This window comes from Cydia fagiglandana, chromosome 2 (assembly GCF_963556715.1).
Source record: "Cydia fagiglandana chromosome 2, ilCydFagi1.1, whole genome shotgun sequence".
NCBI lineage: Eukaryota > Metazoa > Arthropoda > Insecta > Lepidoptera > Tortricidae > Cydia > Cydia fagiglandana.
Window position 1 is genome coordinate 27,373,535 of NC_085933.1, and position 18,342 is coordinate 27,391,876.

The window sequence follows — 18,342 nt, forward strand, 5'->3', positions numbered from 1 at the left end:
TTTACGTCAAAGATGTTTTGAGTTATAGAAGGGTCAAAAGTGGCACCAAGTGGTTCGTGTAATATTACACTCGGCGCTGGCTAGCCAGTTCCTTTGCTTGAACTTGGCTTGACACGCTGCCGCGTGTCTAGATAGCGTACCAAAGAAACAGATATACTTGCACCAGAGATATATATAACTCCGTATAAGATAAATAAAGTCTAAGAAAAAAACGTGCCTCGGACGGCCAAGGAAAAGTCATTCTCGAATAGATGGCGCCATTACCTTTGGCCTATTCTCGGCTAGATGGCGTTAACGACACCGTTTGGTATTTAAATAACAATTTTAACACATATCAGTGAACGAACATGGGTCAGTAGGGAACAATAAAAATTAAGAATCATTTATCCGTAAACATATTTTGATTATTTTATACATTTTCAATTTTATTTTAAGTTTTAATCGTGTGTCGATAGATGGCAGTAAATGTACCGTGACTAAAAAATTGACAATGACAGGACCCCTCTATACTATCTATTCTTTTTGCTTGCACGCGATAAAGTTAACATTAGTGGAAGCATGACAATTTATTGTATGTTATGTGACCTTGGTTTGATGTAAAACATTTTGCCATACCACTCTATCTAGTGAGGAGTAGTGTAACTAACTAGAGCGTCTAGCGTCCGTTTAGTAAACCGATTGAGCTTACAATTCGTTTATTGTACAGAACATTCGACACAGCAATCGCCAACGTCCATACCACGTTGAATACACCGGTTCTCGTCCGATCACCGAAGTTAAGCAACGTCGGGCGAGGTCAGTACTTGGATGGGTGACCGCCTGGGAACACCTCGTGTCGTTGGCTGTTTGCCATTTTGTTTTTTATTTTTAAAATGAATTATTAAATTACTTTTAGGGTGGTCTTTGGTCTGTGTTTTGGACTAAAACTACAATACAACAGTATAACGTAGTATAACTGGAAGAAATCAATTTTATGTGTGGCGTACACTTTTCTATCTTTGTACTAGAGTGATTTTGATATTTCTGACTTTCTCTGGTCATACTCGGAGTGTTGAATATGTAGCTCATACTGAACAACTTTTATTATAAGGGCCAACCCCGAAAACGCAAAAAAAAATCTCTTGTCTATTCTATTTCGGCGAACATCACATTTTTTTCACGAGATCAGAGTTGGCTCCATGATAAAAGTAGTTTTTAGTAGGTGTATAAACCTACATATGTATGTATGTACATACATACATATGTAGGTTTATACACCTACACAGTACGTCGGGCACGTGCAATACATTGTATTTTTATGGTTTCACCGTGCACTGTAGTGGTTTGATGCTTAATGTTGGTTTGTGCCAAAGCAGTACAAGTTTTAAGGGCTGCGATCAACCGATCATGGCTGGCGTAAAAAATATATATATCAATGTATATATATAATACTTGTATATAACAGAATATATTTATTTAAAAAACTGATGGTTGACTGGTAGAGAATGCCATTAGGCATTAAGTCCGCCATTTGCACATTATTTTTATTTCTGTGCAATATTAGTTTCAATCAGGTTTAAATAAATAAATAAATAAATAAAAACCCCAAAAGATTCGCAGCCGGTAGGATTCGAACCTACGCTCCCAGAGGGAATCTGATTTCGAGTCAGACGCCTTAACCACTCGGCCACGACTGCCATGGCTAACGTGGCGAATTTTACTTTTAGTTGTTATAGGGTATTGTAAGTTCATTGATAATTAATCTGCCTTCATAATAAGGCACAGTCACAGTCACGTCTGAAAATATCGATACAGATAAAGTGCTAAAAGCAGTAAAAACATGTATTAATATGAACTATTTGGGCCTTTCTAGTGCTCATTATGTAGGGGGAACGAAGGAGTTACAGCTGTAGAGTATGTATATAAAGTATTATAATTTTGCTATTATACATCCAAATATTCCAATTATTCATCACTCACCAGATGAGTGCCGCTAATCGAGCAACGGTACGCGAACTTCACAGTATGAGAAGGAACTCTAGCTTCACTGGTATTTCACATCATGTTATGCATTAACATTTGTTACTACATATAGTTTTTCTTCATTTACAAAATTAAGATAATAACATGTTCCAAAAAGTGTTTATTCATGAAACATGAATACAATTAACAAATAGCTGTGCTTTATACACTTGTAAATACGTATTTTAATGGTTTCACCGTGCACTGCAGCAGCTTGAGGCTCGTGTCATACACAGCAGAACACTTTTTAAGGGCCAGCTCTTTAAAAAAACCCCGATCCCAGGATCATCATATCAATCATCATCACTGACGTAAAAAACAATAAAATAATATAATATAGAAAAATATTCCACATTTGTAATTTTATTAAAAATACAATTATAAACCAACTGTTCGCAAAAAGTATCTGTAAGTCTAATTGTTTTACATAACATAGGAATTTTACATCTTTAAAATTATTACACAGTAACTATTAGTCAAACCCGTTCTTTATCGCTTCCGGTGCAAAAGTGCCCATAATACTCACGGCATTACCCCAATTATAAATGCCTTAACCCAAACTAACAATATTTAAATATTATATGATTAAATATGTACTAACATTAGAGATAAGAATTAATGATATTGTATACCTTAATATATTCTCAATAAATAGAAATAAATCCTTATATATGTATAAAATATTAATATAATAAAGCGAAAAGATCTGGACTGGTAAAACAAGATTTCTCGCATTGAGCAAGATTTCTCAAAATGCATAGCAAAAATTGCCAAAATAAATAAAAAAATGCCGAACTCAGCACTTAAATTTAAAACTGGCAAAAAGGCAATTAGCCAGGGGACACCCGGGTTTGAACCGGGGACCTCTCGATCTGCAGTCGAATGCTCTACCACTGAGCTATATCCCCGATGTAAGAGTCGGTGAAAACAGGGTTCTTAAACATTGGCCTTGACTTGAAGCTTGATCAATAATTGAAACGGCAATTTGTTGGAACATTTGTAAAGTTATGGGATAACAAAAGAATAAATTCTGTTCAACTGCACCTAGGAGTAAATAATGTAATTCGAACTTTATCTCTTTTGCATAAAGCGCAGAATAATTTTTTGACAATAGGTGAATCATACTTGTTATTTTGTTGAAGTTCGTATTCAAAGAGCATAAGAACCATGCAAATACATATTGCAAATGCACTGTGTAAGAATAAGAATAAGAGATGTTTAATGTAGGTACTACTTCACATTTGTTTCAATTATTTGACATGTACGAGACGAGGGTTAGAGTTAGAATAAATGCCTAACTAAAATACTATAGGTATTACCGTTATTTGAACATTCTTTGGTTAGATTAAAAAACAAGAAAATAATAAAACAAATAAGTAATGTTCGAACAATATGCAAAAAGTAACGCCCCCGGGTGGGCTCGAACCACCAACCTTTCGGTTAACAGCCGAACGCGCTAACCAATTGCGCCACGGAGGCGATGGTGGCACCGCCCAAATTGCGTAACACTTGCAAAACCCTCTGGCGATTAACTAGCACTTGAATTTAGCGTGATAAAAGGATAATAAATTAATTAATAATATAATAATAACCAGACATCGTAACTTTTACAGCATTTTTGGTGCAGCGGAGTGGTGTTAACGGAATTGGTATAGATAATTTATCCAACTGAAATGGTAAATTAAGGTTAATATTAACGTAATTAATCATGCATATAATCAATCATATGACCCGCGCTCGGGGTCGTTCCTTATGCTAAGGTTGTCCATCGCGGTTCAACGTGGCAACGCGGCGAGCGTCATGGGCTCCTTTGCATCTGGAGGGACTCGGAACGAATTTTGTGAATAGTTTGTTTTATCAGTTGTTAGTTTATGTTAAATAACTGATTTGCAAGACCGAAGTGATCCCATAAGTGTTCCGTAAACAAAGTTTTGTACGGAACACTAATAATTTTTGGATTTTGTATTGTATTGTATTGTAGATTAGGATTTGTATTGTAACCTTTGAAATCGTTTAATAAATTGTCTTATGTACCTATTAATCATTAGGGTTGAAATAATTGTTTATACAGATTCCGATAACACCACTCCGCTGCACCAAAAATGCTGTAAAAGTTACGATGTATGATAATAACAAATGGTACTTGAATTAGTTGATTTTTTATCTTGGGCACTTATCTTTCAAAACTTAAAATAAATGCGATTGTATCATCGATCTACACTACGCATAATTGGAAATTAAACGAACTTACCTGTAAGTGAAGTTCTATTTCAATTATATTAGCTGCACAAACTTCGAAATGATAATTATTTACTTGTAGTAGGCGTAATATCATTCAGCCTCTGGCCATGTTAAGTATTCAGAGTACCTAAAATTTTAAAATTTCTCAACGAGAATTCAAAATTTTGTATCAGATTTCTGAACGCATAGTCGCGCCCCCGCGCGCGCGCCGCTTCTGTCGCCCTCATTTAGTTTAGAGTAACAAGCCAAGACATAATACTTTCACTGCCAGTGACCCGCTACCTAGGCAGGTTCTCTAGTCTTAGGCGCTTGTCGCTACAAAGCGGAAAACGCATATTATCAGCTTCGCTCGTAGCTCGCGCTGGCAGTGAATATGCCAACTGATATGACAGCTTGGCCCGCAACTCAGCAAAGCCAATATTATCTTAAACTTTGACAGGGATTTTTCACTATTAAAATCCCTGGTTGTCTCAGGACAACGCGGGTACTGGGCGGGAGGGATTATCATTTCGAAGTTTGTGCAGCTAATATAATTGAAATAGAACTTCACTTACAGGTAAGTTCGTTTAATTTCCAATTATTATTACGCTGCACAAACTTCTTCATGATAATTATTTACTTGTAGATGTTTAGAGATAAGTATTCAAAGTTTGTTTTGGCTTTGTATTACTTACAATAATGAAATCAATGATTTATGATTTCATTTTTAAAGTAGGTACCTTTTTAGTTATCATCAACTATTTTCAGTATATATGTATATTTAGTTAACAACATTATTTAGAGATCTAGTGATCATTATAGATATAGAGATCATTATTTCATCAAACTGCCTGTCATATGATAATTGAAACAAAATTAATTTGTTTCTTATTAATAGGTATTTCATTAATAGCATCAAGTACCACTTAAAACTCAATTATTATAGGACTATCAAAGAAATCAAATGTTAGCATGAGATGCAATTTTTAACGAATTCAACAACTATAAGCAACTCTTGATAGTGTGTTGCTGCTTACAACCTTTGGTAACACTTATTTTCTCATTAACTAGATAGTAAGGATATATCTTTATATAATTATTAGAATTAGATGGAACTATGATTATGAAATTGAGCAAAATTATTAGAAGTGTAATGTTTTTGTAACTCCTAAACGATTTTGCTGCTTGTCAGCCTGAGCAGCCTTGTCAGGCTGCGCATAATGGGTTAAATGAGTGGTGGGATTAAAAAATATCAACACCACTATTTTTTAAGAGTAGGACTTAGTCCATCTACAAATCGTTTAGGAAGAGATTTTTTCTTTGAAATAGACATAGAATTTTATTGCTTGAGATGTAGTAGGTACTTATAGAAATTAGGAGTTAACATGCAATTTTGCATGAGGTTTTTGAAGGCAATAATACATAATCACTAACAATTTTATAATCTACCATCACGAATATTATCATTCATTTATATATAGCTAACCAATGTTTAGCTTAAGCAACCTTACTCAATTTCAATTTAGTTTTATCTTGAAAAATTAATTTTGAAGGTAGCAAAGGTTACTGTAATTTATAAAGCCCATAAAGGTCTTTATCAAAAATCAGAATAAAGTTTCATATTTTATCAATTTGAGGGTTTGCACGTTGCGTATAATCACAATGGCTAATAAAAAAAATAAAGTAATTTTTTACTTTTTCTGTCTGTACCTAATGAAATATTTTCATTAGTTGGTGACATTGTTGATAAGTAATTTAAGACTGATTAAGGTATCAGCTCACACTTTAATGTTGAGGTGGGTGTAATCTAAAAAACGTTCTTCCTAAAATGTTCAATTGTATCATTTGAGGAGAGCCTATTCCCCAATAAAAAACCAAGAACAGATTTACAGAAAATTACACTTCTATACCTAGCATAAGTAATGCTATTAAAACGGCAAGCACTTCTGGAACAGATACCATAAAATAATGTAATTATTTTCACAAAATATACACCAGTATTTCAAGTGTTTAGGCATCATGTTGCTTGACGGTGTTGGGCGCAAGGGATTACACCATACTGTTGGCCTCACCAATCAGAAGTTCCTCCTGTCTCCTCCTCCTCTTCCCTGCTCGTTCAGAGATGGCTGATGACACTCCCCGGATAACACTGGGATAACCATGTTGAAACTTGAAATCGGTTAATAGAATAAGTTTATTTAATTGAGAGCTGGGGCTCTACTCTTTACAATTATATGTAACATATACTCATAAATATTTTGTTAAACTGAGTAGTTTCAGTGACCGTGCCTTCTGGTTTTCCTATAACTTTAATACCTTAGATTTCATTTCAAATTAAAGAAAAGCATAGATAAAATAATTTTTATATGCATGAAAACGTGAAAGCATCTACTTATGTAGAAAAAACATCTGGGTTACTTCACCAGGATATATGTATAGCGTTCACATATTTCATCTGCACGGCTACCAATAACTCGATAGGTATATGAAGTTGCAAAATGTTGCAAGACATTTCAAATTTGTATTAAAACTTTGTATTAACTCTAAAATCCCCAGTTATCACTTAATAGCTTTATAGCACAAATATATCATTTAAGTAGAATATTGTAATGTCTTTTTTCGCACCACTGCAAAATGTTCCTAGCCATAAAAATACAGGATTTAATTTCACCTATTCGGTTTATAAATAATTGCGATAGCTGTGTTGTCAAGCTGTGCTCTCAGAAGCATCTCACAATCTGTTAAACCGGAAAGAAAGTCTTTAAACATAAAAGACCACCATAAGCTGAACAAATTTAATGTAATATATATTCTTTTTGACTCCTTCCATAATCCAACAGCTAACTCATTCTAATCTGCCGCCCCAGCGTGTCAATAAACTATTACTGTAAGTAAGTAAATATCTGCAGAAAGCATATTTATAAATCTTTATTTTAATGAGCCACCAAAAAATGTCACACTAGGTTTCCTTAAAATATATTGAATTTAGTATACTTAAGTATGTATTTTTGTCTTTTCAGCTCTTTAACCCTTAAAGCGTTTGTGTAAACATACAGATAGCCAAACTTATCCTATAACTATACAAACAACCAATTTATATTAGCAATGTACCAATTTTTAAAGGGCTTTATCTTTTGATTAACTTTGAATTTTTTCCCTAGTAGGTAAAGAAATAAATCTATATAGTAGCCAGCTTTCTGAGGTACTAAGAAGCTAGTTCCATTTGATTATAACTCCACATAGGTAATGGTACCAAGACTAAAATTAAGTGTGTCCTGTATAAGTACCTACATAGTATAACATTTGTTATAAGGAGTATCAACAATAGATATATCTATCATCTAAACAGTCTGTGTGTGTATGTGATCTTAAACACTTCATAAAAGGTCTGGCACATATATCTAGCTAGAGAGATATCTAGTTTAATAGTCTAGGTATGTTAAGACTAAAAACTGAAATCTCATCTTTCCACATGAAACAGATATGTTTTCTACATTCAAGAAATCAAGTAAAACATCTTGGAGCTAGTGCTCATTTAACAATTTTGTGTTCTTAGTTTCTGGCAATTCTAATATCTTGTTAACTTAAAACCGCTCAGTTGCACTACCTAAATGTGCTTATATATTAATATATGGATCTTGCCTATAGGTACCTATAAAGTGAACATGATTTTATAAGGTCATCATAGGCATATATTTGTACACACAGTATATACCTCAGTCACATATTTTTCTAGTATTCGACTATCAATTTCACAGAAGTGATCATATTTCGGAATACTTGTAGGTGTTGGCACAGATAAAAAAGGAACTTTGTATGAGATAGACCGGACAAAATCCTTATATGTGAAAAAAGGTAGGTTAGGTACATACAATTAAGTAAACCACAGCTTTTAAGAATTTGTTCTAAATGAACACAGGCTGCAGTTGTGATGTCGCTGTGTGCGACCACTGTGGCGACCACATTGTGACTGCAGAGAGGAAAGTCTTGCTCTGCTTCCTCTTCCTTGCTTTTGACCAGGGGTTTTTGTATATTGTTATGTTTAATAAATACTTTATTGTATGAAACAAATACAACAGCAAATCATACGTTAGAAAATATGATTGGTATTTGAGCCTTTGAAGTTTAAAGTGCCAGGCTTACGGGCTGGGCTGCCGGAGTTTAAACTTCTTCTGCTAGATTTTCTTAAAACATCACTTGTCAACAGCATGTTTAAAAGATTTAATAAACCTCTTATGCCATTTATTATGATTCAGTATTTAATTTCAAAAAATGGACAGAATCACTTAGAAGTGACAATACCTTCTTATAGCTGGTACAGTACACAATTTTTGAGAGCTAAATCATCACAGTCAGAGAACAGGAAACTTTATTTTTTACCATTTCAATACTTAGCCTCGTTCCCCACTGGCAAGAATCTCACCAGCTGCAGGTTAAGTCTGTGGGTTCATCTTTGGAGGACCAATAATTTCTTACAGCGCAGAGTAGTTTTTTGTAATCTTGTCCGGGTCATACTTCTTTTATAATGTTCTTAATTATTTATCTGTAATCAAACAACAACACTATCCTATAAGGATTTTTCCTATAATATCCAAAATTCTGGTGCGTCCCTCCGACAATGTCAAGGTTTGCTCGCTTAATTCTTCGCTTGCTGACATTAGAATAAGTAAGTACCTTCTTAATTTCACCTACTTGAAGATGAGTATATATCAAGAGACGGCCTAATCTGGCATACCACATGATTAACTCATTAGGTTAAGAGCGGTGTCTAGTCTAACACGCCACAAAACCCAGTAGGTAAGTTTATCTAGCAAGACTTGTAGGTGGCTTATAATGCACCCTATTATCAGGTAGGAAATGAGCAATGTCTCAGTGTTGTTGGCAAGGAATATGTGACAATATCCCCTGGCTATTGGCAGTGAACGCACCTAGTGTAGTACGCCAAAGTTGCCAAGTGCGAATATCAAACAGAGATGTCTAGATTAACACTCCAAAATGATTAGCACAGCCATTTTATGCAGTTAGAAACAGAGAATAGCGCTACAGAATGCATATGCACATCATAACCAAGTACAGTCAGCAACCAGTTGGCTAGTTATAACACTCCAACGCACAGCACTAACACCAGATAAAAATAACTTAAACAAATCATATTTTTTACCTGATTATAATTAATGTTCCTTTTCGGAATATTATGTGTATTAAATAATTAACCGAATGCTGGCACTATTGGAGAGCGAGGCTTACATCTGGATACCGAGCGATATCTACTTCTCTACGCCGCTGGCGGAGATAGGGATCTAGATGATGCAGAATTGCAGACCTAGAATAGGTTGAAGACCATGATCCATCGATCGGTATGTAACGCGTCTGGGCCTTTTCCAACGAAAGGACGCCGTATTTGGATTTGAACGCGTATGCTCTTGAATCTTCTCCAATCTTCTTATTTTTTCTTCTATTCCGCAATATTGGTAAATAAGATATACTATTTTATTTTCTTCTTTACATATTTCGTCCTTTATTTGATATAAATACTTTTTTATTTTAATAGGACGTAATGGCCGCGGCTGCATGAAAAACGTCAATGAGGGCGACAGAAGCGGCGCGCGCGCGGGGGCGCGACTATGCGTTCAGAAATCTGATACAAAATTTTGAATTCTCGTTGAGAAATTTTAAAATTTTAGGTACTCTGAATACTTAACATGGCCAGAGGCTGAATGATATTACGCCTACTACAAGTAAATAATTATCATGAAGAAGTTTGTGCAGCGTAATAATAATAGCCGTATGTTACAGAAAAGGTTCGAATAATGTACCTACTTAGCTACTCGTGGAAACAAGGAAATAATCTTATTTACAAGTTTTTTTCTAAAATTGGTAGATTTCACTCGAATATTGTCAAGGCGCTATAATGCGTGTTCAGATATTTTTGGGGCACCTCAGCTGCTCCGATGTGTCTGATGGCGACTGCACAAGTTAAACTTGACAATGTCACCAGGAACGGTTGCCACAGATGAGGGGTTGGGGTTCCAGTCTGTTCCTGTAGTTGACTCTGTTCACCCAGCTCATGGGTTCACCCAGCCCATCAACTGGGTTAATTAAGTAAACTAAAAATACACTTAATTCACCTGTGGCCGAACGTTAATTGCAATTGACCATTAACCATTACAAATTGAACCGTAAACGGTAACGGACGGTTACAGTTGACGGTTCAATTTGTACTGGTTAATGGTCAAGAATATTCAATTGCATTAACGTTTCGGCCAACATTGGTTCCAGTTAGTAACAATTTTGTATTGGAAACGTAAGTTTTTATAAAGGGCTCGACTTTTATTTTGGTATCGTTTCTTTTGTCATACCTATTTACCTAATAAAATTTTGTGGACAGAGTGTCTATCCTGTACAATGTCACTGTATGTCCTAAAAGATCTTCCTCCGAGTTACCGAAACTTATAGTTTTTTCGTAACTCACTGGAAAGTTACATCTATTTTTTCGGGACAAGTTTTGATGTCTTATTATTCCACCCAGAATATATTGTGCTGGACAAAGGCCTCCCCCCTCGATCTCCCTCCATCCGTCTCGGTTTTGAGCAATCTCCGGCCAGCCGTTGAGTAACTATAAGGACCGTGTGCGTTGGAGGATCTGCCTTCTCGTGGCCTGAATCGGAAACATGTACATTGCCAAAGCGACTGCTACGGCTAAGCTTTTAAGGTTCCTTGTGCAAGTTGTGCATAGTAGGTTCTGCCATCTTGTGGACTACATCGGAAGCATAAACGACACATTTACGCCTCGCGCTAAAAATCTGACGGCTCCTATACTGCCCCCTACGCACGCTATACGCACGGCACGGGGCCTAACGCTACGTCTTACGTAGGCGAACAACGCGCGAACGCGGCGCGGCGAAAGCGGCCGCCGCCGCGCCGCGCCGCCTGACATTCGCGTGCAAATCGCGCCGCACCGCGTTCGCAACGAGATCGCTTACGTAGGACACTTCTATGGGCATCAAAGGATTGATTTCTTCGCGCCGCGCCGCGCCGCGTTCGCGCGTTGTTCGCCTACGTAAGACGTAGCGTAAGCTAGGCGTTTATATGCGTCCAGATTACAGCAACAATAACGATTATAATAAGAACCGTAATTTTGCTCGCATCATCATCTCCCGTATGGTCTAGTGGCTAGGATACCTGGCTTTCACCCAGGAGGCTCGGGTTCGATTCCCGGTACGGGAATAATCTTTTTGCACTTTTCAATCCTTTTAGCTTGAACTACATTTCTTGCAGTTTTCTAGCAGCAAACAGCACTGACGACCACCGAGCAAAGCCGCGGACTGACAGACGGACGTGGCGAAACTATAAGTAAAAGTCAAATATTTTATTGCTTGTCATGTCAATTTAATATTGTACTATGCATGGCTCGGAACCGGTATTTTTAAAAAACCCCGAATTAGCCCAATATTTTGAATTATTTTATGCTCTTTACGTAGAACTGTATCATGTATTTAGGTAACAACTTTGTGTTATTAGATTGTCCCATTAAAAATGAAATAATAAACCAAAGAACGAAAAAGAACGTAATAATACCGGTATTTTTGTAGCAAATACCGGTTTCCGACCCCTGGTACTATGATGCTTATTTATACCTTAAAGCTAAGTACAGTCTCAACATGAACCGTGAGGTCCCTGAGCGGGTAAACAGCATTAATAGTTATTTGTTTTACAAGGGGGCAAAGTTGTTGTTTAATCGCTCGTGCTAATATTGATACCCGAGCAAGCGAAAGATTCTAAAATTGAACCACGAGCGTAGCGAGTGGTTCGAAAATTGGAATCTTGAGCGTTGCGAGGGTTTCAAAGCACGAGGGTTAAACAAAATTTGCACCAGAGTGAAACACAAAATTTTTCACCACACCAACCCGAAGCAAATATTAAATGTAAAATATCAGACAAGATCAAACTAAATCAAATCCAAATGAAATGTTACTAAATATTTATCATCCAAAATCATCATTTAAAAGTCAGTTCTACCAGCAAACATGAGAAAACAACTCAAAATTTGCATTTGATTACTTTGCCTGTGATGAATGCAACTTTGCTTTCAGTTTTTGAAGTGCAAAGTAAGCATTTCCGAGCTGGTGTGGTGAAAAATATATTAATAGACAATATCAAAGGTTCCTAGTTGACTACGGAATGACGACATAAATGATATATGGATGAAAACATTTGACTCTCCTGTCGCCAACGTCCATACCACGTTGAATACACCGGTTCTCGTCCGATCACCGAAGTTAAGCACAGGGCTGCCAGTACATAAATCTTGATTATACGATCCTGTGCCCGCAATTATACGAAATTCGATTGCATTATACGAGTACAAAAAAAAACTATTATTTTAAATCGATTTTTTAATAACTGGTGAATTTCGGTTTTCACGGTAAGCCCCCAAATTGCGGGGATCTTTCTCTTTTACTCCAATGACAGCGTAATAAGAGTGACAAGAGAAAGATGCCCGCAATTTGCGAACTTGGATTTTCGCGGTTATAGCCCACGTTAGTCTATTAGTTAGTCTACCGCGAACCACGTTCAACGTGTTGCCTCCCTGTCACACTTACGTACGTATTTACAAGTGCGACAGAGAGGCAAGACGTCCAACGTGGTTCGCGGTAGGCCCTCTGATTGGCACACTGTTTTTTGAAGCATTGACAGTAGTTTGACATCGGTGTTTTTTTCGTATCCAATTATACCGATTGACCAACTATACGACATGTATACGAAAATAATTTCATTATACGAATTTCGTAGCCTATTATACGATCTGGCAGCCCTGGTTAAGCAACGTCGGGCGAGGTCAGTACTTGGATGGGTGACCGCCTGGGAACACCTCGTGTCGTTGGCTTTTTGCTCGGACGGATAAATTTTTAGTGAGTTTTTTTATACTTTGCTAGGTGGGTGCGGCCCTCATTTTGTGGTCTTTTCTACGAGTACATTAAACGTCATGAAGTCAAATTAGTTCGACGCTAACATTACTTAATGTGGGACATTCCATAAGATTACGTTTATTTGTGCCAATCAGCGATTTAGCGCCAGTTCTATCTCCAGCGATTTTGCACTTTGCTAATTAATAACCATCTCTCTCCAATCCAATGTTAGTGTAGGGTGTAGGTAACTTGCTGAATAAAAACGATTTTTTTCAATGACGTCATAAATGATATAGGGATGAAAACATTTGCTTCTCCTTTCGCCAACGTCCATACCACGTTGAATACACCGGTTCTCGTCCGATCACCGAAGTTAAGCAACGTCGGGCGAGGTCAGTACTTGGATGGGTGACCGCCTGGGAACACCTAATGTCGTTGGCTTTTTGTTGCCATTTTATTTCGCGTTGTTTTACTGTTGTTAGCACTATTTTTACTTAACGAAAGTGGTCGCATTAGGCTTACATATTTATTTCGCAAGTCAGTTTACAAGGGCAATGACCCCACTTGCACTAATATTTATTAAATTGTAATTAGCAATTATCTTTTTAATATTAATAGAAAAAATTCAGTATACAAGTAGAAGCGTCTAAAAGAAAAGCACAAAGCCAAGGAATGACATAAAAGCAAAGCGTTTGCTGAGATTTAAAAATAAAACTTACCATAGCAAAACATATTGTCAGAAGTGGGATTCGAACCCACGCCCTCAGAGAGGACCAGAACAGCTCAAACACCTACATAGTAGGCAAGGTAACCTTGAGTCTGGCGCCTTAGACCGCTCGGCCATCCTGACAGTTGGCAATCTTGTCGAAATTATGCTTCATTTTTAACAACCATTTTTTCTGACCACGTGACCTATCTAGAATACATTAGACCCGCTTTACCGTAGTAAGAGAAATAAGTAAGCTTACTTATATCTCCATGGCTTTATTAAAAGGTTTATTCATATCAATAACAGATTATTTCCTTTATTACTAGCTAACTAAAACACTACATTCGCAACTAAAATCAATAATTAAGTGACCGTCATTTATTTAAAAAAATTGCACTCACTAGGCCTTTTTTTAAAGCAATAAAACTAAATAAATGTATGTACAAAAATCTAAGCAATTGTGTAGTATGTTACGTTTAGCCTATTTCTACTGTAATAAGCAACATCTAGCGTTCAGACTCTGAACTATTAGTTGCGCCGTAGAAGCAAGATAAGGCTAACTAGAGTAGTCTTATCGAAGGCGAATTATTTCAGCTGCTTGACACTAGATAGCGCCTTAATTAAACTACTAAGCTTTTACTACTTGCCGTTAGATGGCAGTGCTTACGTTAAATATTTTCGCATTAATATTACAAACTTAACTTTAATTTACAAGGCTAAGAACTATACAACTAACTTTTTATCGAACCTTACCTTGTTTAATTTGGATCGGTCCTTCTCTGTAATCCTTAGAATAACTTGAATTTATATTATTTCGTTGCAAACTTCGACATTGTATCAAACTCGCGAAACACTGCGAAATAATATGTAACGCACAAATTTACCATCAAATAAACTTACAATGCTTTACTATAGCACTTCATTATAAACACAACATTTTCAACAACTTGTTTATATACTTTTAATTCGTTAAAAATGTGAAAACTTTCGCAGAAAGAAAACGAATGAATTGATTTGACAGCTCAAACTGTTATGTTGCTAGAATTTGAGTTTTGTTGACTCTTACAACAATATTATTATTTAGACAGAATTTGGTTACACACTTTAGGTATTTTATTTTAAAGTCAGATATTGACATAGCTACAATTAAAATGTAGTCCTTATCATCGTTACCTGTTTAAATTTAGATAACTCATTATTACAATCGCCAAACACCCTTTCAGTCTTTGCATAACAAAACGCAAAAAGAAAGAGACATCTGTCAGTGTCACCCGTTTACCTTGCCTGAGGTTATGTTTTCTGTTTTCCTGTTTCATATTAACACAAAAGTTCTTATTTCTTAAAGTAAATGATGGATATTGAAGCGAAAATAAGAGAAGACATGCGCACCCTTGGCTGCAGCTCTGACTTAAAAATATCACTGGCTTACCACCTCTACGTATATTTAGTGGACGTAAAACTTATGTACGACACCGAATACTGTTACAATAAAGACGTAGACGCTTTATATATAGTCGCGAGGCCTAGTAAACGGGATAAAATGAACATATACGTGCCCGTGCCTACGCATGAAGATGTTAATATGGAGTTTATTGGTGTTTTGCAGCAGAATTTGTGTACAATTGAGACCGGACCTAGTATTAATTTAGCTTTCATCGACGGGGATTTGTCGACAGTTATCTACACATTTACTAAAGGTATAGTCGAGAGGCCGACGCCCGAGAAGGTGGCCGAGAGGAGAATGCGGGAAGAGCGGAGAATGTTCATTGACAATGAACTAAGGAAGAAAAAGAATGAAATTCTCAATGACGCAATGAATGGAGGGTTTGTGGACGACGACGAGTGTCAAGTGATTGAGTGAAGTGTGTGCCAAGTGGAAATTGGACAATAAATCAAATAACTGAGTCTGGACAATCCATAAAATTTACAGAAATATATTTTATTTGATTGTTAAGGTTTGTCTGTGAGCGACCAGTGAAGCTTGCAAGTGGGCACCACTCTGTGTATGCCAAGGATATTCCATAATATTTTGTTAACATAATGTAGCATATAGTATATAAGTACCTACCCAGTACCCTGCAATAGATACACTGGCACATTGGTCTTTGGAAAGAGACAATTGGCTGTTTACAATGGTTTCCAAAAACTGGCGACCATCCATGTATCATCATATTTATTCAGTATTTGTTTTATAATAAATAAATATAGCCTGTGATTTTGTCAGCATAGGATTAGTAATTCGGGTATCTAGCTTATTTTATTTTCGATCTACTTTTTATTGATTTCCTGAACAAACTTCTACCCCATTTTCATGTTCACAATAAATAGGGTACTCTCCTTCTAGTAGGGTTTGCAATCCGGATCCAAAATGTAGGAAATTATCCAGATCTGGATCCGGATCCGCAAATCTTCCCATAAATATCAGATCCGTCGTGCAAATCCTACCTACTAGTCAAATCAGTTTATTTTAAAGAACTGTCAAAACAATGTTTATATGGAAACTGCTATAGTGATGGAAGTCACTTTTTTTTAGTTCTATCTGATTTATTAACCTGTGTCAAAATATACACACTAGCTATGTTTTTCTAATAACTATGTGCTGGTTTTTTATTGTGCATGTTATGTGCGGTATGAAGTAATTTATTTTAAATACAGGAAACAACCCTTTTGTTATGAATACTGTGTAAGCACAGTATTAATAACGAAAGGGTTGTTTCCTTGTATCATTTTGGTGATCTAAGACGGGAGCAGTGTAGTAGGTTATCGAGCCGAGGCAGTCATGTATTATTGTTATCTACCAATATCTCCATTACAATTTACATAAATAATTGTTTAGTTTCCTATTGTAATTTGTTTTTCCTATAAATATGTTGTGTTAAGGATAATATTCTTATGTTTAGGATAGTATTCTGATATAACAATAGACGCAATTAAATAATACACTGTTTTTTAATTTTATTTATTTTATTTTCGTTTTTAATACAAAATTACACTTTAGGCAGTAACATTGGTGAGTTGGAAGCATCAAGTACAATAGGTATAATTATTTATTTATTAAGTTGGCTTTGGGAAATAGGTACATAGTAGCATGTCGTTACTAGTTATATGGTTTTAACAAAGTTAAACATACTCAGAAAATGCCCTTTTTTAAGTGTGTACAAATAATAAGAAGAAATAAATAGTAACAAGTAATTCTATTCCTTAAATTATGGTTACAAAAATATTCTCAGTCGAAATATTTATAATACAAAAAGTAAAAAACTACTAAATGTGATCCTAACATTAGACTAACATTAACTGTCAATAACATATACACATCGCGGAACTCAATTCTTGTGGCCACAAAAATTAAGAAATTCTCTTACACTACCTACCGTAGGCATTAAATGGTGAAATCAAGTAAAGAGTGATTCTAAACTATTTACAAAATCTCACCAGAGACATTAAATATACACTAATAAATTAAGGTAAGATCATTTAGTAACTCGACTTAATTAAAATGTTCAGCAATTCACTAATTGATATTCCACTATATTTTGAACACAGTCTTTAGCACCACATCTAATCTTATTCTGGTTTATAAGAGGTCTTTGTTGGTCTTTATGCATTTCCCCCTGAAGCAGATCTCGGTCTCGTGGGAGACCTCGGTGGACATGGAGGTGCTGACGACGGCCGCCGGGTCCATGAAGCCCGACACGGACGAGGACTCTGGCGCCGGCTCTGTCACTACCCTCTGTGGCTCCGTCACTACCCTCTGTGGCTCCGTCGCTACCTTCTGTGCTTCCGTCACCGGTTCGGTAACGTTTGTCTTTTTGATTTCTGTAAATTCTGTGACTGTAACAGCAGTGTCATCGCTGTCTGCGACAGCGGTGATCTCTTCGGGTATGACATTGTTTTCCGTCGTAGTTATCCTAATTTTGGCTGGCTCTGTAGTTTCTTCAATCTCCGTCGCTTTAGTGACTTTCTTGTCGTCATTGTCATCAGCGGTGGCTCCGAACAAATAGTCCATGAAACTGAAGCCGTCGTTCCTGTCGATGTTGGTTTCGGTCGAGGTTTCAGTAGTCGTGGGGTCAGCGACCGTCGGGTCCGGGGATCCGGTTCCGAGATCTAAGTCGCCTGGGGACATTTCTGTTGGAGTTTCTTTTTGTAGGATGTTTTCTGTGGTCGCTAGAGGTGTTGTTTCTGGTGCATTAATTTTTGGGATGTCTACAGTGGGGAGTTCGTCTATGGAGTCGTCTGTGAAGATGTCTTTGATGTTGAAGGTGGGTTTGTAGGTGGTGATCTTGGCGGGCGTGTCTTTGTCGTGGGCGGTCTTGCCGGTGGGCGGTGCGAGGCGGTTGACGGCGTGCGCGTAGTGCTGGGACTCGGCGGCCTCGATGGTCTCGGTGGTGGCGGGGCGCACCGCCACCTTCTTCCAGAACCCGCGCCGGCGGCTCTTGCGGTCATTGTCCTCCTGGAACCACACAATAGATGGATGAGTAAGAGCGTCTCAAAAAAGAGGAT

At 36.8% G+C, this 18,342-nt stretch overlaps 2 protein-coding genes and 7 non-coding genes across 9 annotated transcripts in view; 4 read left to right on the top strand and 5 right to left on the bottom strand.

Moving 5' to 3' along the window:
• The first annotated feature begins 725 nt into the window (after positions 1-725).
• On the top strand, positions 726-844 carry LOC134679728 (5S ribosomal RNA). Its single transcript, XR_010100395.1, has one exon. It is a non-coding gene; the product is annotated as a 5S ribosomal RNA (ribosomal RNA).
• Positions 845-1,594: 750 nt separating this feature from the next.
• Trnas-cga (transfer RNA serine (anticodon CGA)) lies at positions 1,595-1,676 on the bottom strand. The gene has a single exon. It is a non-coding gene; the product is annotated as a tRNA-Ser (tRNA).
• Positions 1,677-2,837: 1,161 nt separating this feature from the next.
• On the bottom strand, positions 2,838-2,909 carry Trnac-gca (transfer RNA cysteine (anticodon GCA)). Its single transcript has one exon. It is a non-coding gene; the product is annotated as a tRNA-Cys (tRNA).
• A 497-nt stretch (positions 2,910-3,406) lies between these two features.
• Positions 3,407-3,480, bottom strand: Trnan-guu (transfer RNA asparagine (anticodon GUU)). The gene has a single exon. It is a non-coding gene; the product is annotated as a tRNA-Asn (tRNA).
• A 7,896-nt stretch (positions 3,481-11,376) lies between these two features.
• Positions 11,377-11,448, top strand: Trnae-uuc (transfer RNA glutamic acid (anticodon UUC)). Its single transcript has one exon. It is a non-coding gene; the product is annotated as a tRNA-Glu (tRNA).
• Positions 11,449-13,452: 2,004 nt separating this feature from the next.
• Positions 13,453-13,571, top strand: LOC134679730 (5S ribosomal RNA). Its single transcript, XR_010100397.1, has one exon. It is a non-coding gene; the product is annotated as a 5S ribosomal RNA (ribosomal RNA).
• Positions 13,572-13,864: 293 nt separating this feature from the next.
• Trnal-caa (transfer RNA leucine (anticodon CAA)) lies at positions 13,865-13,980 on the bottom strand. The gene is made up of 2 exons: positions 13,943-13,980; positions 13,865-13,909 (listed from the first exon to the last, which is right to left on the bottom strand). It is a non-coding gene; the product is annotated as a tRNA-Leu (tRNA).
• Positions 13,981-15,117: 1,137 nt separating this feature from the next.
• On the top strand, positions 15,118-16,770 carry LOC134679540 (uncharacterized). Its single transcript, XM_063538496.1, has one exon. The coding sequence runs from the start codon at positions 15,188-15,190 to the stop codon at positions 15,698-15,700; it is 513 nt and encodes a 170-aa protein (XP_063394566.1). The 5' UTR covers positions 15,118-15,187; the 3' UTR covers positions 15,701-16,770.
• A 575-nt stretch (positions 16,771-17,345) lies between these two features.
• LOC134679472 (mucin-2) overlaps positions 17,346-18,342 on the bottom strand; it is a 70,729-nt gene continuing 69,732 nt past the window's right edge. The window contains exon 3 of the mRNA XM_063538400.1: positions 17,346-18,292. Coding sequence (XP_063394470.1) covers positions 17,417-18,292 — 876 coding nt within the window. The 3' untranslated portion in view covers positions 17,346-17,416. The remainder of the gene's footprint in view (positions 18,293-18,342) is intronic.